This window comes from Solea senegalensis, linkage group LG11 (assembly GCF_019176455.1).
Source record: "Solea senegalensis isolate Sse05_10M linkage group LG11, IFAPA_SoseM_1, whole genome shotgun sequence".
Lineage (NCBI taxonomy): Eukaryota > Metazoa > Chordata > Actinopteri > Pleuronectiformes > Soleidae > Solea > Solea senegalensis.
This window is the reverse complement of record NC_058031.1, coordinates 11,956,237-11,976,251: the sequence shown is the minus strand read 5'-3', so window position 1 is coordinate 11,976,251 and position 20,015 is coordinate 11,956,237. Positions and strand designations below refer to the sequence as shown.

Below are 20,015 nucleotides of genomic sequence, written 5' to 3'. Positions count from 1 at the left end.
ACCAAAGAACTCAATTACACAGGGAGCTGGAGCTCTCTGAGATTCATCTCTTAGAAAGAAAAGCTTAAGAAAAGATTTATCCCACATTCAGCCTGCACTAAATTGCCTGTCACTAAAAGAACATCAATACATACTGGTTGAGCTTCCATCAGCCGATTTTTTACCGCCTAAACGACTTATATCATTTACCACACACACCGCAGATTTCTGTCACTCCACTGACAGCTGTTGCCAACTGGACCCGGCCCCTGTAGCTGGTTTAATTAGTGTTTGAACCAAAGTATTTATAATTGCACTCAACCCCATGGTTCTGGCTGCTGAGCTCAGGACATGGCAATGAATTCAACTTGACGTTTGTACAGATTGTAGCAGGGCAAACATCTGCTGTGAGGTTGTGTTGAGAACATTGTTCTCCTGTTGGCCAGCCTGTAAATGACAGGGCCTGAGGGGCAGAGTGCTCTCTTTTCTCTGGGAGCACAAGATGCAATAAACCATCCCCTTCTGGTTGATCTGACTGCCGACACAAACAAGGCATGTTGAAAAAAAATACCACTAAACAGACATCTAGCTCAGGTCAACCATTTGCTTTGAAAATGAAACAGACGTGCTTTCACCTCCCATGGTCAAAAGCTTTAAATAACAAAACAAAACAATGCATATTGCATATGTTAAATTAAGAGAACTAATATTAGGAATAGATTATACTTTCAGATTGTTGCTGCTACTCTCCCACCTGTTAAAAACAAGCTATTTGCGTCCAAGGACACTTTGTTTGACTTGCTCGGTCAACACAAACCAAATACACAGCGTGGCTTCACCTGCGTTGAGTTTTCAACACACTGCCACAGCAACTTTCTGTTGTTTCCACCTCTGTGGCAAAACCAGTCTCTATGCATCAGTGTCATCTTTTTTCATTCCCCCTCCTGCCTTTCAATGTTACGGAGCTTGTTGCTGGTAACAGCTGACTAAATGGTAGATCAAGAGCTTATTCTTTTAAATGTCATCATTAAAAAAATTTCTGTAAAATGTAATAGATGTGTTTTAATATTCTGAGAATGCAGCAAAGCAGTGGGCTCACAAGAGAATAACAGGATGCAGAAACCCGAACCTCAAGGGAAAAACCAAACAGGTGAAAATACACATACTCTTTAAAGATAGTTTTACCATGAAACTCAATTGAGTTTATTACAATAGGTTCCATTATGAGGCTATATAATTATTTATAGTTACACAATACACTCATTTGGAACTATAAAGCAAATGAATTAATAATTTTTATGCCGCTTAATTTTCAGATTAAATGTAATGTGCTCTGTCCTGTGTGGAAAAATGAGCCACAACTTAAGCTTTAATGTCATCCAATTCTCAGCAGTTGATAACCATGTACATCTTCACAGCAAACGGAGCTGCAGCCAACACAAATCACCTCAGGAAATTCTGTTCTAAAACCACATCTTTGTGAAAACCTCTCCAGTACAAATATCAGGTGTTATCTGTTGTCTGAGATCTGCCATTTCAGCATATTTACTTGTTAAAACACTGGGAGTAGCCTGCTCATGTTCCATGACGTCCTTTCTGGAGTGAAGGAAATGGTGGCAGCAAAGTCAGTTGCAGACGGTCAGACGTCATACCCACTTCCCCCCTCTGGGCCTTTATGTGACTTTATATAAAGCATTCCTGAGTGTTAGTCAGGCCTTGTGTGTTTACACAGCGCTTGGTGCTTACCCTTGGCACTGGTTGTCCGAGCTTTGCTGGCACTTCTGGGGCAGCGCGGCTAAAGGGGGCTAATGGGAAGAACAGAGATGGGCAGACGCGCTGTACTGGCGCTCTGAATATCAGGGCTTTAAGGCTTTAAGCTCTGCACTGTGACTCAACATTAGTGATCCAGTCAGAAATCAGGACAAGAACTCCTGCATTTCTGCAAAGCAAATCTTTTCCAGTGGCAAGGCATGTGAGTGGAGGAACAGACATATGCATCTGTTACTGGAATTTAATGGAAAATCTGTCATTTCCATGACCTAAAACATTTTCAGGCACTGTTATCATATTTCAGAGGTAGGATGTAGGAATGAGCAGGCAGCAAATAAACAGTCTTCTCAGGATTTTGACAAAAACTTTGTCCTACATTTTAAAAAAGCAAGTTCAATCACAAGCAGAGTTTTGTTTTTGCACTTTGTGACAAGCCAGGCTTTTTAGTGTCTATTAGTGAGCCAACACATCACCCTCCCCTTGCTCTTCCAGTCATTTTCTTCTCTTTTCACATGTTTAAAGGGCAGTTTATTTTCCATTTGCAGGGGGAAAATTAATCTTTCTGTGCTCTGTGGTGGTGGCAGGCCGAGATCCTGGAGGAGGTATATTACCTCTCCTGCCAGGACGGCTCCCCCTCCAGGTTGAATTGCATTAATACCTCCTTTATAGCCAATCAACTGGACTAGTCATAGATTTCAAAACCAGTAAAAATAATTGAAGGAACCTTTGTGAGGAAACGATATTTGCACACTTTAATCTCTTATTTAAGAGACTGAGATTGGTTTTTAAAGGAATAAAAATGTAGCACAGAAGAGGTGGCACTTAAGAGCCGTGGAGTAAAAATATTACACAATATGTTTGGGTTTTGAAAGCAGGGCTGATGTATCCTCAGCTCACAGCACATAAGGAAATGAAGTGGGTGAGAAGTACACCAAACACCTTTTTATGTCTGTGTAAGCACTGTCTCGACACTCCTCCAGCAGGAGCAGCTTTACAAGAACAGCAAGACCGACACGGCTTGATGAATCAAAATGCCTATCTAAGATTAAACAGCTGAGTCAAAGGTGCTGAGGACCCATAAACAACAAGTTTTCATCTTGTTTTAGCAATGCTATCATAACCACACAGTATAATTATTTCTCAACCACTGTATTGAGACACATCCAGAAAATACGGGAAACATGTATGCAGTTTTAAGATCATTTTCTTTCAGAGACAGAAAAAAAACCCAGCTTCTACAGGTTTAAGTGTCAAGTATATAGTGTGGCCCTCCTAAACCTGAAGTGAACCCCAATTAATAATATTGGTGAGGTTTTACCAATGTGTTCTACTATTTCATGGCAAAACAAATCTGCTGTGAAATATTATGCCAGGTTTATTCCATATATACACACAACTTTCAGTAATATCATTCCAATCTAAATGCCACTGATCACAGCATTTGCTAGACATGGAAACAACTAGTTGTGCCCTGACACTTTTACTCAGTACTGTAAAATATGTTCCCTTTTTTTTGCCAACTATAGCCAGGGTATAAAAAGTACTTCTCTTAAGAGTCTTTCCTGTGCAGATATACGGAAAGATTACAGTAAAATGCCACATGTCGGCGGAAACTAGATATACAAACAAAGTATGTGATTATCAAATTTAATAAGGTCAACTATTGTTAATCATTGTTTGGCCTGGATTTGTCATATTTGTACCATGAAACAGGTCACACAGTTGATGATTAACACATTAACACGCATGTGCACAGTCTCATACACACACACACACACACACACAGGAGGGAAAAACACTGACAAAGGAACTTATAACACTATTATATAAGTTCCATAAGGTGAGACGAGATAATAAATGACTTTTTTCCCCTACAATCAGAAGCTTTGACAAAGCTTAAAATGATTAAAACTAATATAAACAAAAGAAATAATCCACGACTGAAATGCAAAGCTCATGTTTGTAACCCAGTGTGTTTAGGTCTATTAATACAAACACACACTAGAAGTTATTAGTGATTTCTGATGGTGTTCAAGGACGACATCAGCAATGATTAACTTTTAACCTTTTATATATGAAGTAGATGAATTTATATGATTAAAATGAAATGGCTGAGCCTTTGAAAGAGGTACACTGTGTTGTGACTTCACTTCTGCCATCTGTCTGACACTGTCACACACTCATAATTTAGATTTCTGCTAAAGCCTTTATTGTTGAAATGCTCACAGGTAACCTGCATTTTACTCTTAAAAGAAACCATTATGTTGCACACCACATTGAAAATGTAAAAAACAAAACAAAAAAACAACTTAAGAGCAACGACAAGACTTTACCATAAATAGGAGATGAAACAGGTTGCTCTTCAGACTTTGCAGTGGCTCACATCACATCTGCACTTCTTGTTTACAACTCGCTAACAGAGGGTGTTAATTAATGTTCGGTGCATTTAGCATTTGCTTTTCTCAGGTATGACATGTTTTTTCCAAACAGCCTGAAGGAGAGATAATATTCCTGCAGCAAAGTTGTTGGCAGGCTGCTCTCACTTCTTATCAATCAGCCTAAAGTAAAAAATTAGCTATGCTAAAAATATCAACATCAAAATGTTATGTTAAATTACTCAAATCTTCAATTATTTACAAACAAATTATATATATATTTTTTTATAACACACATACACACAGGCGCAGCACGAAAGAGAAATAAATCATCTTACCGTTTCTTTGTTGGGCAGCAGCTCTTTCCGGATCCTGAAGAAGTTTTTGCCGAACTGTCTCAATCCTTTAATGAAGCGCTTCTGCAATTTTTCACAGAGGAAGAGAGCGAGAGAGGGGAGAAAAAAAGAGACCAGTTAGTGGGCTTAACTGCTACTGCTTAAAGTTACTGGCTTTAAACAACACAGAGAAACACTGTTTTCATTTTACTGTCTGTGGTTGGAGAGGTTTTTACATCTATCTCACAGGCTGTTTAAACTCCGGAGCAAACACAGCCATGTCAGAGCAAACCAAGAGAGGAAATGACAAGTAAGGTAGGGAGAGACGCTGCGATTCAGCTCCTCTTTTCATGTAACATAAAATATGAAATTAGGACAATTAAAATTTGACCACTGGACCCAAGTAATGAACAAGTTAAAGTTTCAAGTCAAAACCTAAACTTGACAGCTTTCAAACTTACTATACATGGTAGAAAGTTCCCATTTGTGTGTGTATATATTCTGGCAAGAAAACATGTCAAAATGGAAAATTGGCAAATGTAACCTAACATGAGGGAAAGCACGATAGCAGAAAACTGCTAGCAGAAACTGCAACTTCTTTGCACCAAATTAAATTTGACACGCAAACAGAATGTGAACAAACCAACTCATCTCGACAATCACAAAACATCAGAAATTATTAAACATCAAAAAAGCTGAATCACCTAAATATATTTCTTCTCCTTTAAAAGCCACAAGATTGCGAGCCATAAAAAGCGGAGGCTGAAAACATTCATAACCAGCGGAGCAGACAACCAACAGATTTACTTTCTTGTTCCAGAGACGAGCCCCGTCCCTCAGTGATCTCAGTGAACCGTTTCCACCAAGTAACTCCAGCAAAAAGCAGAGAAAAGTCCTCAGGGAGAAGAGCACGGATCTCTTCACCCAGCCACAGAAAAATTAGGGACAAATCCACAATGTCTCTGACGGCGCATTGCTTTTTTTAATCCATATTTTTTACAAGGAAGAAATAGCTTGTCACTCTCTGCTCCTCCACTACAAAGGGGAAGGCTTTACATGTGATCTTTCTGCAAGAGAGCCTCTGGTTCGCAGTAGGCTGGAAAACCCGGAGTGGAGTCCTACGCTACATGTTAGTGTTGGGCGCAGTGCTCATTTCAGCCTGTTTTTGAACATGTAGCACTGCATGAGCAGGATTCATGTCTCTGAACCACACAGAAAAAATCCCAGGCCATAGTCTGTTATTAAAGCTCCACCAAAGCTGTATATATTTCCCTGAGAGGAAACAGTGGTTCTTTAAATGCATCATGCACAGCTTTGAGTGAACATATAACAACACATGAGAAGCATAACCCCTGCGAGCTGCCAGCCTGAGAGCGGAGGCAGGCTGAGACGGCTTGTGTGGAAAAAGCTCTCAGACATGGTGGAGGGAGACAAGTTAGAAGGAAAACCAGACACGGAGTCTGCTCAGTGTTCCGGTAGTTAATTTTCCATGCTATCTATAGTACATTATGTAACCACAGATTGTTTACAGGACAAGCTTTATTGGGGAATAAAGGCCAAATTTGCAGAACAACGCCAGATGCAAGACACAACTGTTATAAAATAACAGGCCAGAAAAAAGTGCCTTATCTCAGCAACAGGAATGACAGTTTTTTCTTAACTATTAACAGTGTCAATTTAACCATAAAGAAAAAAATAGATAAGTATATGTCTAATTTAAACCAGGGTAATCAAACATGAGAGGCCAAATAGTTATTAATAAGCTGCTGATTAAGGAAGCCTTATTCTAATCAGTGAGAGAAACTTTAGTTAATTTGCATTTATTAAACCTAAGGTGTAGCAGTTGATTAACCAGCAGATGGAGCTGTCACCAACACAAGAGCTACCACACTTAAAACAGGGGTTGAGAGCAGATTATGGTTTTCTACTGTCAAAACATCCACAGCAGGTAGAATGTCACCTCAAGAGATTCATAAGATCAACATTACATGTGTGGTTTGACAGTCAAGGACAAACATAGTCCAGCAGTCAAAAGAAATATTGGCTTCAAAAATGTTGTTGTGAATGCAAATGTATTGGATTGACCTAAAGAAGGGTTTAAGTGGGCGGGAATACATTTCTGTTAAAAGGTACTATTTTCCTCAGGTTTAAACGTGCTGTGACAAAAATCAATTAGACGCATCCACGTCCTAATTATGTCACCTTAATTATGTTGCCCAACTGTATTTGTTCAGCCCGTTCGTCTCCACAGAGGAGCTGTGTGCATGCTCCCCCTCTCCTCTCCCCACTTTCCTCCTCCCCTCTGTTTTCTTTCTCTCGCTGGCTCCCTCCTCCCTTCTCTACATGTCGGCTCCAGTTTAAGGCTCCATTTCAGCTGCCTGGGCTCACTGCTCTCCAGCCCAGCTAATAAATCATCCGCCAATCTGCTCCCTGAATCGCTCTGCCCCTGCTCCGATTGCTCCAGCCCTCCGTTGCTAGGCAACACAGCGATGGAGGAGGGGCTGAGAGAGCAAGAAGTTCTACCAAATGGCCATCCGCTGTGCAGAAACAACAGGCTTCTCTCTCAGAGTTGAGAGCTGGCACTTTTCACCCTCCCCAAGTTTCCCCTCATAGTCAAACAGTGGACTATTGTGAGGCTGGAGAGGAGACATAAAAGGAGACGGAGAATGAGAAAAAAATACTCAATAGGGCTTTGTTGTGTGAGCGCACCTCCTGCTTCAGAGTTGTTTGTCGGGAGTTGTAAAACTGGTTAAGATAATGCAGTAATATGCACAAAGATGGTGTCATGATGACAAACCGAGTACAGCCTCACACATGGAACATAATTCCTGCTAAATGTCATTCCATGACGACACCAACATAGGGCTGCCCCAACAGCAAACAATGCCACTTTCACTCAATATGGAGTCATTACATTTGACTTGTCTTTAAAAGCTGACCTTTCCGAGCCTGCTGTGTGTAACCCCAGAGGCCCAAGGACAATCGCTCCGATGGCCAAAACTGAAGTGAAAACTGCTGTGTCTCATGTGAATGAGCAACTCGTGCTCAAGTTTGGCCACAGTGAGCACAGAGGAAATCACAACACGCCTGAAGAGGGACAGACAGATGCTAACACTCGCCACATCCTCTTTGCACTAACACCGTTAGATAAAGATAAATCTAAGTTTTGATTTGCTGAAAAAAATCTTTCTACATTGCGTTTTAAAAAAACACACTAAACAAAACCGTAAAATATTCTCTTTAGTTAAACTTAACTTTAAAAGCCAAAAAAGAAAAAGGTGTCTTGCTCCCTAATAAACCTATAGATATTCTAGCAAGCTTTGACAAGTGGAGTAACATCATCTGCTTCCTTTGGCTTATAAGGACACAAAAGGTGACAGGAAATTCCAGCACACACCCATCCTGCCTGCTATTAAGTGACTAAACCAGTCTAAAAAGAATTGCAGGCAAAGCACCATAAGGGTGATAAACTGCACTGCTGAGCACAAAAACATCAGAGGAGCAGACACATCTCCCTCTCCCTCTTCAATAAAACATCTCAATTTACTTTAAAATTATCGACAGCCTGCAGCAGTTGATGTGGGGCGACACGTCTCATTTTATACATCCGTGGTGCTTTTGCATGGTTGGTAGGTTGGCGTTCTACCACTGGGGGGGCTGCTACTCTCTCCTTTACGCCCTCTTCCTTCTTCCCCTCCCTCTCATCACAGTTCTGTCGTCGTCTTGCTCTAGTCATCCATCAGCTGAAGACACAGTCGGAGATAAGCCGCAGCATAGTGCAGCTGGCTGAGGAATAGACCTCCCGCTCCACAGCAGTCATAGATCAGCCTCTGTGTCTGACATGGCGACACACAGCTCAACTGCTGCTACTGCTACTGATTGTTTATATGGCACCTCCTGTTGGCCAATACATTATTAGCAGCTCTTATTTACACTCAGGAATGACAGCAGCTCCATGCACAGAGACAATTTCATTATATCACGTTTGGCAGTGTAAAAATCCTTCACAGGGGCTTCAGCAAGGCTGAAAAAAAATCTCTCTTTATATAACGTGATCCTTACTGTGAAGTACTGGTTTATGATCAATCTAAACTGGATAGTCACAAAGGAGGAACAAAATGGCCTTTGTGATACCTAGATTTAACATTTCATAACTTAAAATTTAACCAAAAATGTCCAATTAAAGGCAGTGTAAAGAATTAACAACACAAAAAGGACAGCCTTCTAGTTAATAAATGATAATGCTATTAACAAAACAAGAAGGATTCTACAGTTTCGGAGTCACAACTGAAAGATTCAGCCACCAAATCTGCTCATCTAGAGACAAGCTATAACAAGATTGATCTGATTTGAAAAGCAGAAGTCGTTCCCACTGTTGATAATCACATCCTGTCAGCTTACTGTGGTTTTGTGCTTCAAGCAGTTATTCAAACAGTAGAATTATTGGTCCTTCACAAGACTGCATCAGAGGAAATCTATTTGAAGGCAGCAACTGTGTGTTTGACACTTTAAATGTCATCTATTCCAGGGTTAAAAGAGTTAATTTTTTTCAGTCAACGATTGCAAATACAAAGGGAGTTCCGTGTGTAGTAGTAAGGATCGATTTTGGCTTCCGATAAAACGCATGCAGAGTGAGACATATCGTCTCAGATTAGACTTGAGAGAAAATGGAAAACTGTATATCTTGGATGGTTTTCCAATCCCAAGACAATACTTTCTCTTTTCTTAGAGTTTTAATCCTTTCTCAACTGCCAACAGTCTGCTGACACATCTGTGAAATCTTTATTCTAAAATGATTTGCTTTGGTACTCCCTGTAGTCATCACCTCAATGATGGATGAAACAGTCTGAGTGGTGCTTGCATCAAGGTGATGGATTTTTTTTGTTAAAGCTGAACCAATAATCTCAGTGAAAGATTGATCGGGGATTGAGTATCACAAATTTTCTGAGGCAAAATAAATTTGTGAGTCTGCCAGAGGACAATAAAAATGTAACAAACAAACTGCTTTACAATAGCATCAGTTCCTCCACAGCTGTAATGAAACAGCTCACAAATGATGACTTGCAATGGTCTCATCTTTCTTTGAGGGCGTGTGGGTGAGCGTGGGGATGCAAGAACAGTCAAAGGGGGCAGATGAGATGAGGGTGGCATGTAACCCTACCGACAGTCTGATTTCAGTGTCATCTCGGTGGCCTCCACTGTCACTTTTATTCACATCTCTAAAAGAAAGTAGGGTTGGGTTGATAAAAAGAGCAGGCAGGAATAATGAAGCAAGTCCTGGGGGGTAGGGGCAGTGGGATGGGAGAAGGAAAGAAGAGGCAAGGCCAAGTATGGGGTGATAAATAAATGAAGAGCAGCAGGGCTGTTTCCATGAGTGTGTCAAGGTTGATGCCACACTCACACCCATCCCTCAAGGCTGCAGGACTGAAAAGGCACAAGTGGTGATCAAATCACTGGGAGCTGTGTCCTTGGCTGGCCAGAGTCAAGATGTTGCTTCTCCAGGCTGTGGACACTGAGGGGCAGGTGGAGCACAGATGCGCCCGCTGACCGCCTCCACCCACAGACACACAGACACACAGACACAGCACATGACCAACAGTGTGCATTGAAGTGGCTCCTGTGTGAATGAAGTCAACTTGACCCAGAGTAAAGGAAATGGGCTAACTCCAAGCACACTTTCCAATATTATAAATCATCTTTCAGTTGAAATGAATTGGTTAGCAATGTTGTTTTACTGTTGTAATATAATGATAAAGACTATATGGTTTAATTGTTAGTGATGATTTAATATATCATTTTGCAAGTGTAGTGTAGTAATTAAGTAATACGAAAGCCAGACAAGATCAAAATGGCTGGCAAAAGGTCAAGTGATGAGGATTTTTTTTCTATGGTTGATGTATAGGCACGGGTATAGTTACTTTAATAAAAACTACTTATCGATATATATATAGTACATAAATGTGTATGTTGATTTGAAATAACTTAAAAGTACTAAAGTATTTCAGGTGACCTTCCCTTACACTTGAACAATAGCACAACCCTGGATCTCTTAAACCTGGAGAGGAAACCTTATTAATGTTATTGGTAAAACCTGTGTTTGTTCTACTGTTTATGTTGAAAAATATCTGCTGTAAATAAGGTCAATTACACAAGGTTTATTCACGACATGCTTGAGCTTTACATACACATGCTGTATGAGTTAAACTCATACACAGCTTGTTAATTTATGAGACAGTATATGTCAGCCCTACTACTAAGAATATATCAGGATCCATCATTACAGATAATTTACACTAGGAGGCAAAATGTAGATTAAAAAAAAATGGAAAACTGAATCACTTAAGTGATCACATAATTGTTTAAAAAACAAGTTATTTTCAGATTCTGCAATGCATTGTTTCTTTGACAAGTGGTCTGTGGTTGACCTGCTGTGGTAAACTGTGGTAATAAAGCTTTCCATCAACATGCCTGAGCCCAACATCCGATACAAGCAAAAGCATAACTAGCCCTAACAAAGGGAAGGCTGACTTAATTTGTTGTGATTCACTGTGGTCCTTGCTGTGGGCTCTGGCTTTATTCAAAAGTACCTATCATGTTCAATTACAAGATAAATACACCCATTCACTTGCACTGGATCTTAGCTGCTGCATTCAAAGCTCAAGAAAAGACTGCCAAGCTCCAGCATTACAAAACAATATCAAAGTGGAAAAAGGGATGATTCATCTGGGAGGAGGGAAAACTAACCAAAGCAATTTCAGTGGTGGGACGCCTTGTGTTTTTCTTAGATCTACCCTCAGATCAGTTAGTGGTGTTATCTTTAAAAGGGAGTGGATTCACAAATATGTAGTCCACTGTGTCATAAAGCATCAAGGCCAAAGCCGCAGCACTCAGCCATTTTGACACGGTTTTATCCACCACTTTCATTCCCCTGTTACCCTCCCTGTTTGATCAAGGAGAGGGGCTGCCATTTTCTGATTCCAGCTCTTCAGCAGCTGCGGTGAAAATCACATCTAAATTCAAATGGAGGCTAACATTACCAACCCTCAATCTTTCCCCTTTCCAGACTTCCATGCTTAAGATTTATTCTGTGGGTCATAAACAGGATGCAGCTGCTCTTCAGCTTTGGAGGAGCTGGAAACTGACGAGTTTTCACTAATGTCTCGTGAGACTGGGCCAAGTGCTCTGTTTTAACTTCCTCTCAACAGCTCCCCCTAAAGACACAAAACCAGCTCTGACAGACATATCAACAAGAAATTGCAACATTTACAATAATAAGCTTTCAATCATTTATCAAGCACCATATCTATAATGTACTGTAAAATCCAAAAATGGAAGGTTCTCCTACCACTTCATCCTCTGACCAGCATTTCTCTATCAGCTTGGGTACCGGCTTCTTCACCAGGCGCTGGAGAGCCTTTCCTGCGTCATAGCTGCTCTCGTGAAGCTGTGGACAATTAAATAAATGAATGAATAATACAAATGTAATCATATTTTCTTAGAGTAGGATGTGTATTTTCTCATTGTATTGATAAGTAATACAAAACAAATTTTGTTTTTACTGGAAATCTCAACCTAATTCAGAGCATCAGAGGAAATGCTGCACAAAGCTTTAAGGACCAGCCAGGAAATATAGAACACAGTGACAAAGGCATTTGCTGTGCAGCTCTGTGTCGCATTCAATTGGGTGACACAGGCACCGCTGAAGCTCTTCCTCTGAGAATAAACAAGCACTGCTCATTGGAATTGCAAATGGAGAGGAAGGTCAAGAGACAATGACCTGCCCGCTATGTTAATTCTCCAGTTTATAGAGTCGGCATATAAATGCCCTGTTTGTGATGATTCTAATCTCTTCCTTGTGCTTGATTCCCCTGCATTCATTGTCAGTGTGGTGAACAAATCTCTCATTACATCTAATGTGTTGTCAGCCTCTGAGCCTGGGTTGACTGCAGGGGGCGGGGGTGTACTTCTGGCTCAGGGACCCGAACATTGACCAACACTGCACATGTGCCTTTTAGCTGAGTGGAGGACAAAACACCTGTAACATGGTAATAACTAGAAATGTCTTTGTGTTCCCCTGCATGGCTACTCACAGTGTTAAGTGCGTTTAATGTAGTGTCATCTCGAGAGGCTGCTAGACACCCGTCTTCTGTCGAGCCTCCATCACACATCCCTGCAAAGGCAGCCATGCTCCTGTGAACACAATGTAGAGGAAATCAACATTAAAAAAGACCACTGACAACTGGTTACAGTACAGTTGTGTAACGTGGCAATATCAGATGGTCATGATTTAGCACGTTTCTGTCAATTCAGTGAATTGAATATATTAAAAAATAAATAAATGTTGTAAATGCAAATGTACATTTAGTTTTTGTGGAAAGATTTAACTCCTTGCCTACTAATTCTTCTATTTGGATGTAAAGGGTAGGCATACTAAGCTTTTTTCTTTCTTGGTTGTTGTATATCATTTCCATTTATCTTATTTTTCTGTCTAATAATCTGTCTATATATATTTATATAGAATGTGAAATTCATCTGGGCATATGCCTGATTATAAATGTGAATATCAATTATTGTTCTCACTGTCAAGAGTTCAATACTTTTATATTTTTTAGGAAGAGAATTGCCACAGCAGAAGTCTGACACCAGGCTAAAGAGAAGGGGTCGTTTAAGGGTTGTATATTTAGTTATCTATCTATATTTAACCTAAGTTGTGATACCTTCCAACCAGGTTAGACCTTGCCCTGTTTGAAAAGTCTGAATTCCTAGGTTTCTCCGACCTTACCTTGCGGCTCTGAGGTACATGAGAAGGTCGCAGTCGTTGACACCAGGCATCCACACCAGCTCCTCATTCTCGGTCACAGCTTGGCCACCGGGAGAGGGGAAAGGCTGCAGCTCTGGGAGCTTGGCCTGATTAGGGTCGGGGAAAAAGACATGTGGTGTCACACTCTAAATAGCACGCAAGCGTGAAGAAAACATCAGCTTTCAACCACATGTCATCAACGTTTCACTGTGGTTGAGTGTTGGCAGCAGGGAATGGGGACAAGTTACAGTCACAGTGATTCAATACCTTAACACAACACAAGACTACACTCATATGACTTTCTGTCCTTCACACTAATCTGACTGACTGACAAGGACCATTAATGAGTAATGCGATATTACCAAGTACATTATCATGAAAAAAACACAAGTGAAATTCGAGGCCATATGTTGAGTTTATTGTGTTGAAGTGTGTTGATTAAACAGTTGTTACTAAAAAAAAAAAAAGTGTCATAAATAAAGAAAATACTGTTCCTTTTTTAATTGTTTGTTTGGAATGGATTGAGATTAAATATGTCTTCATTCTGCAAAAACATTGCAGTGAAAATCAGGCAATTATTGGCAGCCATTTTGTGTGAGAAAGCTGAAATAAAGACATGAAATACCAGTATACATCTTGTTTGTATTTATATTAAATGACGAGAAACGGCATGATTACAATCGCATCCAAGATGGTAATAAAACAGTTATAATATTTAAGTTCAATTGTGTGACACTGAAATCCTCAAATTTTGTATCACGTCAGCTGCAGGATGATTCGTGTGTCATTCAGTGACTTACTTGGTGACTGGGTCCCACTCGGATTTCCCCTTGTGTGCTGTTTAGTCGCCTGTGAAGAGACAATAGACAGCAGATTGAAACAGAATACTTTCTTGGCCACATTTCAAAGCTAACTAAAAGAGATCTGCCTGCACTGGGCCTGTTGAATCACCTAAACAACTGCATAAAAACTAAGTCACAACTGGGTATCATAACTGTGAGGAGAACAAAAGGAAAGAAAATTCATGAATGGGACAAAAACACTGCACATTCAGAAGGGACAAGAATTATAATTTAAGATGCCAAAATAGTATTTTATTTTAAAATAAAATAAATATTTCAGAATAAATATTCCTGGGTGTCTGTTCCTGCATAGCGAGCTGAGAGGAGCACATTAATATTGCGAATACAGCAATAAAACAGAATCCCCCAAAAGGGGGAGGAGGAACGGGGGGGAGCTGGCTCTGGATATGCAAGGCGAGAGCCTCTGAAACGGCTGCCGGTACAAATTTTGGTAGCCATAGCAACTGCAATTTAATAATAGTGTTCTGAATCTCCAGCTGCAGTGGATTAAAGAAAATGACAAGATGTTCCTTTTGAAAAGCCTTTCCCTCTGTTGCCTAGGTAACAGCGCCGATTTTCATACAGCCAAGTGTGGGGCGGCCCAGAATCTGTCAACGTGATTTGCACCCAGAGAAGCTCACACTCCATCATGCAGACCTGGTGGAAACCTAAGAGGCCGCAGCCCTCTGGTCTCTTTATAGTCCAACAAGCACAAAGCTCGATGACGGGCATACATTTGAGTTAAATCACCTTTCGCCATTCTTAACAAACATCCACCTCCTCTCTGACAGGGTAAAGTGATTAGAAAGGGTAATTCATACCATTATGAACTATGGCTGAAAGAAGCACTGGAACAGACGATACCAGTACAGACCAATGACTGGATTTCATCTGCAGTGAATGACCCTAGGTCTGCCAGGAGACGCTGCTGCTCCAGAACATGTTGAAATACTTTGATTTTATTGCAAACATTCTCAACAGATAAGAGAAACTAAATTCAAAGCGATCAGAACTTGGCTGACTGCGAGACCTCCAGGCAATAAATAATGATAATAAAGATATATGTGGATGCTTCCTGCGTCATCAGTGCTTCAGATTTAAATTTTACGGTATTGTAATGACTTCAGCCCCTTTTGTATTATTTGAGGGAATGTGGTGAAATAATTTTTTTTTTTACAAGTGAATAATAACTAATAAACTATTTCCTTAGAAATAAATTAGACTTGAATGAAGCATACAACTAAGTAACTAAGTCACAACCTATTATTGACATATTAATTTTTTCTCCCCCGCAGGACTGCACATCATAATAAAGAAAGTTCTACAAATGTGTTCCTGACAATATGAAGGTGGCCAGGTCTGCTGTGTGTCTGGCAGGACACTGTAAGGATGACAAATGAGAACCCATGCACCAGAATACGAACAGCGTGTCTGAAGACAGGTGTGTTTTATTCAGGCAAATCCTGAGAGCAGACAGTTGAGGGGAGTCAGAATACAAATGCACGGTGGTATTGAGAGACTTAGTAGTTTCTAGAAAGGCTGCAGGCAAACATGAACAGAGGCAATCTAATATATATCCATATTATATTATTATTATTGTTATTATTTTTTACAAGCGTGATACTCTGCTGCTGAAATAAACATTTCCCAGTTGAATTTATATAACATAACATTTATATTATTTAGATGTATACTTACAACCTACAAAAGACTCAGCAGCTTGTATTTTAGAGTATTAATACGGATATGAAAGGCATTATCAGAGTTATTACACTCAAAGTATGCATTATAACACTGTGCCAAGTCATACTGTTTCTCATCATGTGTAATAAGCTCGTCAAAGCCTGCTGCCTTACACAACAAACAACGCAAAACAAAACAAATTCAGACCAAACTCTACATTAGCACACAATCTTGTACAAGCAATTACAGGCTTACTTATTAAACCGAAACAACGACGTGATAATCTGTCTAGTCAACTCTGTGTGAGCGTGTGTGGGAGAGAGAACGTGTATGTGTGTGTAATCAAGGATAACCCCACCCCCTCCATCAATTTCAGCCAATCACAGAGCGAGCCCGTGGCACACTGACATAATTGCAGCACAGCAAAAACAGACCCAACTTCATGTTATTAAAGTAGCACAACAAACAGCGTGTGCACGCGACATCTGGCTGCAGAGCCGACTGAGCTTTGTGTGCAGCGACAGCAGAGCAACATGCGCCATGTCATCCTGACTGTACTGTAAACACGGGCTGCAAAATGGAGCTCCTATCATCGTCCTGTGTCCACGGTGTGACCACGGTGTGTAAGCATTTATCAGCTTTACACGCGCGGGTGTACGGCAAACACTTTGCATGTGTCGGGACTGTGATTGCGGCACAATGATGCGATGGGATTTGCCTGTGTGATGGCGCAAACAGCGAGCTGCAGTGACAAGTCTGTCCGTCTGCAGACACAAAGTGCACACCAGCGCATACACGCAGCCGCTCCAAACAAACACACTCGCTCGTCACCGTGACAGCGATGCAGACGGCTCGCGAACATCACGCACATTTGTCGGGCAGCAGGAATGAGAACATGAGACGAGCAGACACTCGCGCAGCAACTGGTAACGGCAGAAGAAAGCAGCAGAATATGATGGCGGACCTACCTCCGGGGACTGAACAAATCGTCCATGTCTGACATCGAGACCTAAGGTTGTCTGGTGACACTGTGAGTGTGCACTTCTCGTTGGAATCAACTCCCCTCTCCCACCTATTTCTAGGTGCTCAAAATGGAGAACCAGGCATTCGCTCCGGAGGTGTTCACTGAGCTTGTGCTGTGACCTCAGCCTGCACGTACGGCGTCGCGAGCTCGGCTCGCTTCTCTGCGGACACTACTGAGCATGTGCTACGACCTCGCACGAGAGCGCGCGCACTCACTCAGACACGCGCGCGCAGAGGCAGACAGACAGACACGCGTGCAGGACACGGAATTCATCTCTCCTCATATGTCTGCGCCATAATAAACATGAGTGAAATTGCAAGGCTGCAGACAGCACGCGCTGAATACCAAGCGATCAGAGGATGAAGGAAGGGTGGGAGGGGACGACTGACTGAGACTCCGCGGGGCCCTGAAGAGGGGGGTTTCCAACTGGCAACCCTCACTGCCAATAACATGGGCAGCTGTCACTGCAACACGTGAGACTCCAACAGTGGATAATAAAAAAGAATTTTCCCTGAGCATCTACATCACTCAGTCCTGACACCGGGATCAGGTGGCTTTCAAAATGATGAAAAACAACCTGATACACAAGATTTATAATATTAAAAATGTTACATATTTTGTTAAGTTGTGTATTTATATTAGCCAAAATGTTTCCAACACTCTTTAAATCCACAACAATCCAGATTTCCAACAGTCCAACATCACAGGTAAAGTACCATTTCATTTTGGTCACATTTTACTGATCCACTTTGCTAACATCCAGGGGTAGTGCTGCAGATTAGTGAAACAAGTATCAAACTTTACACTAATTCCTTCTTGCCCCCTCTTTTCAGAAAAACATTTCACACACAAACAAATCAATATATGTGTGTCCACGTGTGTCCAAAGATAGAAGACTATTAATTGCAAATGGCTCTTAAACTTCTTTCTTTGTGCCATGAAAGGAAAGGGTTGCACTTGTAGATGACGGGTTATGGGTCAATTGGTCAATATCATCTGCAGCTGTGTAGTAATAAAACCACTGTAGTACATAATTTACTACAGCATGTGTTTTCCTGAGGAGATGTTCGGACTTTGTCATAGCAGGATAAAAAATGACTGCTAGTTGTGTTACTCAACAGTGAACTATCATCCACAACACCATGGTCCTGAAACTGAAGCAGCTAAATAAGTGCGATTCATTTTATTATCCACAACTATACTTTTCCTACTGTGACAAGTCAAAATAACTTATCGAACTAATTACACTAATGACTTCAAAGTGACGAGCTCCATGAAGCTTTTCCTCCATTCTGATCTTAATTTAACTCAAGAGATCGGTGATTAAAAGCTGACATATAATTTGACGAATATCAACAAATGCTCAAACAATTACAAAACCACGGGAGGGTTCCTGGGCTCATTCCCCGTAATTATACAACATTAGGACCTTTCTTGGTGCACTGAGAAGACCGATTCAGCAATAATGAGCTGAGAGCATCATTAGACAAACTGCTGTGCCAAAAAGTCAACAAAAGCAGAGGAGAAAAATACTTTCCCATGCTGAAAAACTGTTCCATTAACTTGAATAGCATTCTGCTACTGTTGGGTGATACTGTGAAGAGCAAATATCACAACAAAAATATGATTTAAGACAATACATGGACAATATTCAGGGTTATTAAGAATGTATTTTGTGGTTTTTATATTCAAAACTTTGGCTCTTATTTTGATTAAAGATTATTCAACTAATTCAACTAGTAATGTGGGTCAGTGTTTCCTAAACCAAATTAAAATGCTGCCGTTTTCAAATGTCTTGTTTTGTCCACAAAAAAAACCCAAAATTATTTAAATAAAAACAAAAAACAAAATAATATAAATTTATAAAAAACAAAACATGATTAATTAATTAGCGAAGATTGATTAATCACCAATACATCTATTAACTGCTGCAGCTATAATCAATACAGCATCTGGTCTCTTCATTATGTAAATGAGATCAGGATACTGTAAAGCCTCAGCTAATAGGTATAATAAATAAATAATTTCTATGATGCTCAGAAAATCATAATACTCCCTGTGGACACCATCAGAAATTTACAATTTTCTCAATTGTACAAGTTTCTCAATATTCAGGCCAAAAAATGGAGAGAACGTTAGTTGAGAAAATAATTGTCACATCACCAGAAACTGCTCCACCTCCGACCTCAAGGTAACCCCACTTCATGTCTCTGATCATTTCTTCATTTCCTACTCTCTCCCACTCTCCCAATCGGATGATCTCATCTCATCAGATATTGCACTTGTCCGTCGCAACATTCGCTCTCTCTCTCCCTCCTCTCTCTCCTCAACTGTTCTATCAGCACTTCCTTCAGCTGACTCCTTCTCCCTCATGCATCCCAACTCTGCCACAGACACCTTCCTCTCTACTCTGTCCTCCTCTCTTGACTCTCTCTGTCCTCTTACTTCCCGGCGGGTTCGTAAGTCCTCCCCAGCCCCGTGGTTGTCGGACTCAGTGCGTGCTGAGAGAGCCACGATACGGGCAGCAGAAAGAAAATGGAGGAAATCAAAACACCCTGATGACCTGCTTTCCTATCACTCTCTCCTCTCCACCTTCACTGCCTCTATCTCTGCAGCCAAACAATCTTTCTATCAGACTAAAATTCAATCCTCTTTCTCTAACCCCAAAAAACTTTTCTCTATCTTCTCTAACCTCCTTGATCCCCCCACCCCCCCTCCTCCTTCCTCCCTTCTACCAATTCACTTTGTCAACTACTTCACAAAAAAGGTAGATGACATTCGCTCTTCTTTCTCAACCCCACCTCCTGTTCTCACCACTCCACCAACCACACATTCAGCTCCTTCTCTATCCTCTTTCTCCCCTCTATCTCAGGATCAAGTTCTTTCCCTAATAACCTCTGCCCGCCCCACCTCCTGCCCCCTTGACCCTATCCCCTCTCACCTTCTTCAGTCAATTGCTTCTGATCTTCTTCCTTTCCTCACCCACCTCATTAACACATCTCTGTCATCTGGTTGCTTTCCGGACTCTCTTAAAGAGGCCAGAGTGACCCCCCTCCTTAAAAAACCCACCCTTGACCCGTCTGAAGTAAATAACTACAGACCTGTCTCTCTTCTTCCTTTTCTCTCCAAAACTCTGGAGCGCGCTATCTTTAATCAACTCTCCTCCTACCTTCACCGGAACAACCTTCTTGATCCTCTTCAGTCTGG

The 20,015-nt window shown here is 41.0% G+C and overlaps 1 protein-coding gene across 8 annotated transcripts in view; it reads right to left on the bottom strand.

The window, feature by feature from the left end:
- Positions 1 to 20,015, bottom strand: part of rerea (arginine-glutamic acid dipeptide (RE) repeats a) — a 128,136-nt gene that overhangs the window by 14,247 nt on the left and 93,874 nt on the right. For 6 of the 8 annotated variants that reach the window (XM_044037195.1, XM_044037196.1, XM_044037197.1 and 3 more), the window contains 5 exons: positions 14,060 to 14,108; positions 13,242 to 13,366; positions 12,550 to 12,649; positions 11,805 to 11,903; positions 4,463 to 4,543 (listed from right to left, as the gene is read on the bottom strand). In XM_044037195.1, the coding sequence (XP_043893130.1) occupies positions 4,463 to 4,543; positions 11,805 to 11,903; positions 12,550 to 12,649; positions 13,242 to 13,366; positions 14,060 to 14,108 (454 nt within the window). Of the gene's footprint in view, positions 1 to 4,462; positions 4,544 to 11,804; positions 11,904 to 12,549; positions 12,650 to 13,241; positions 13,367 to 14,059; positions 14,109 to 16,752; positions 16,984 to 20,015 lie in introns of those variants that run through there. The other 2 variants (XM_044037203.1, XM_044037202.1) reach the window with 2 other exon arrangements.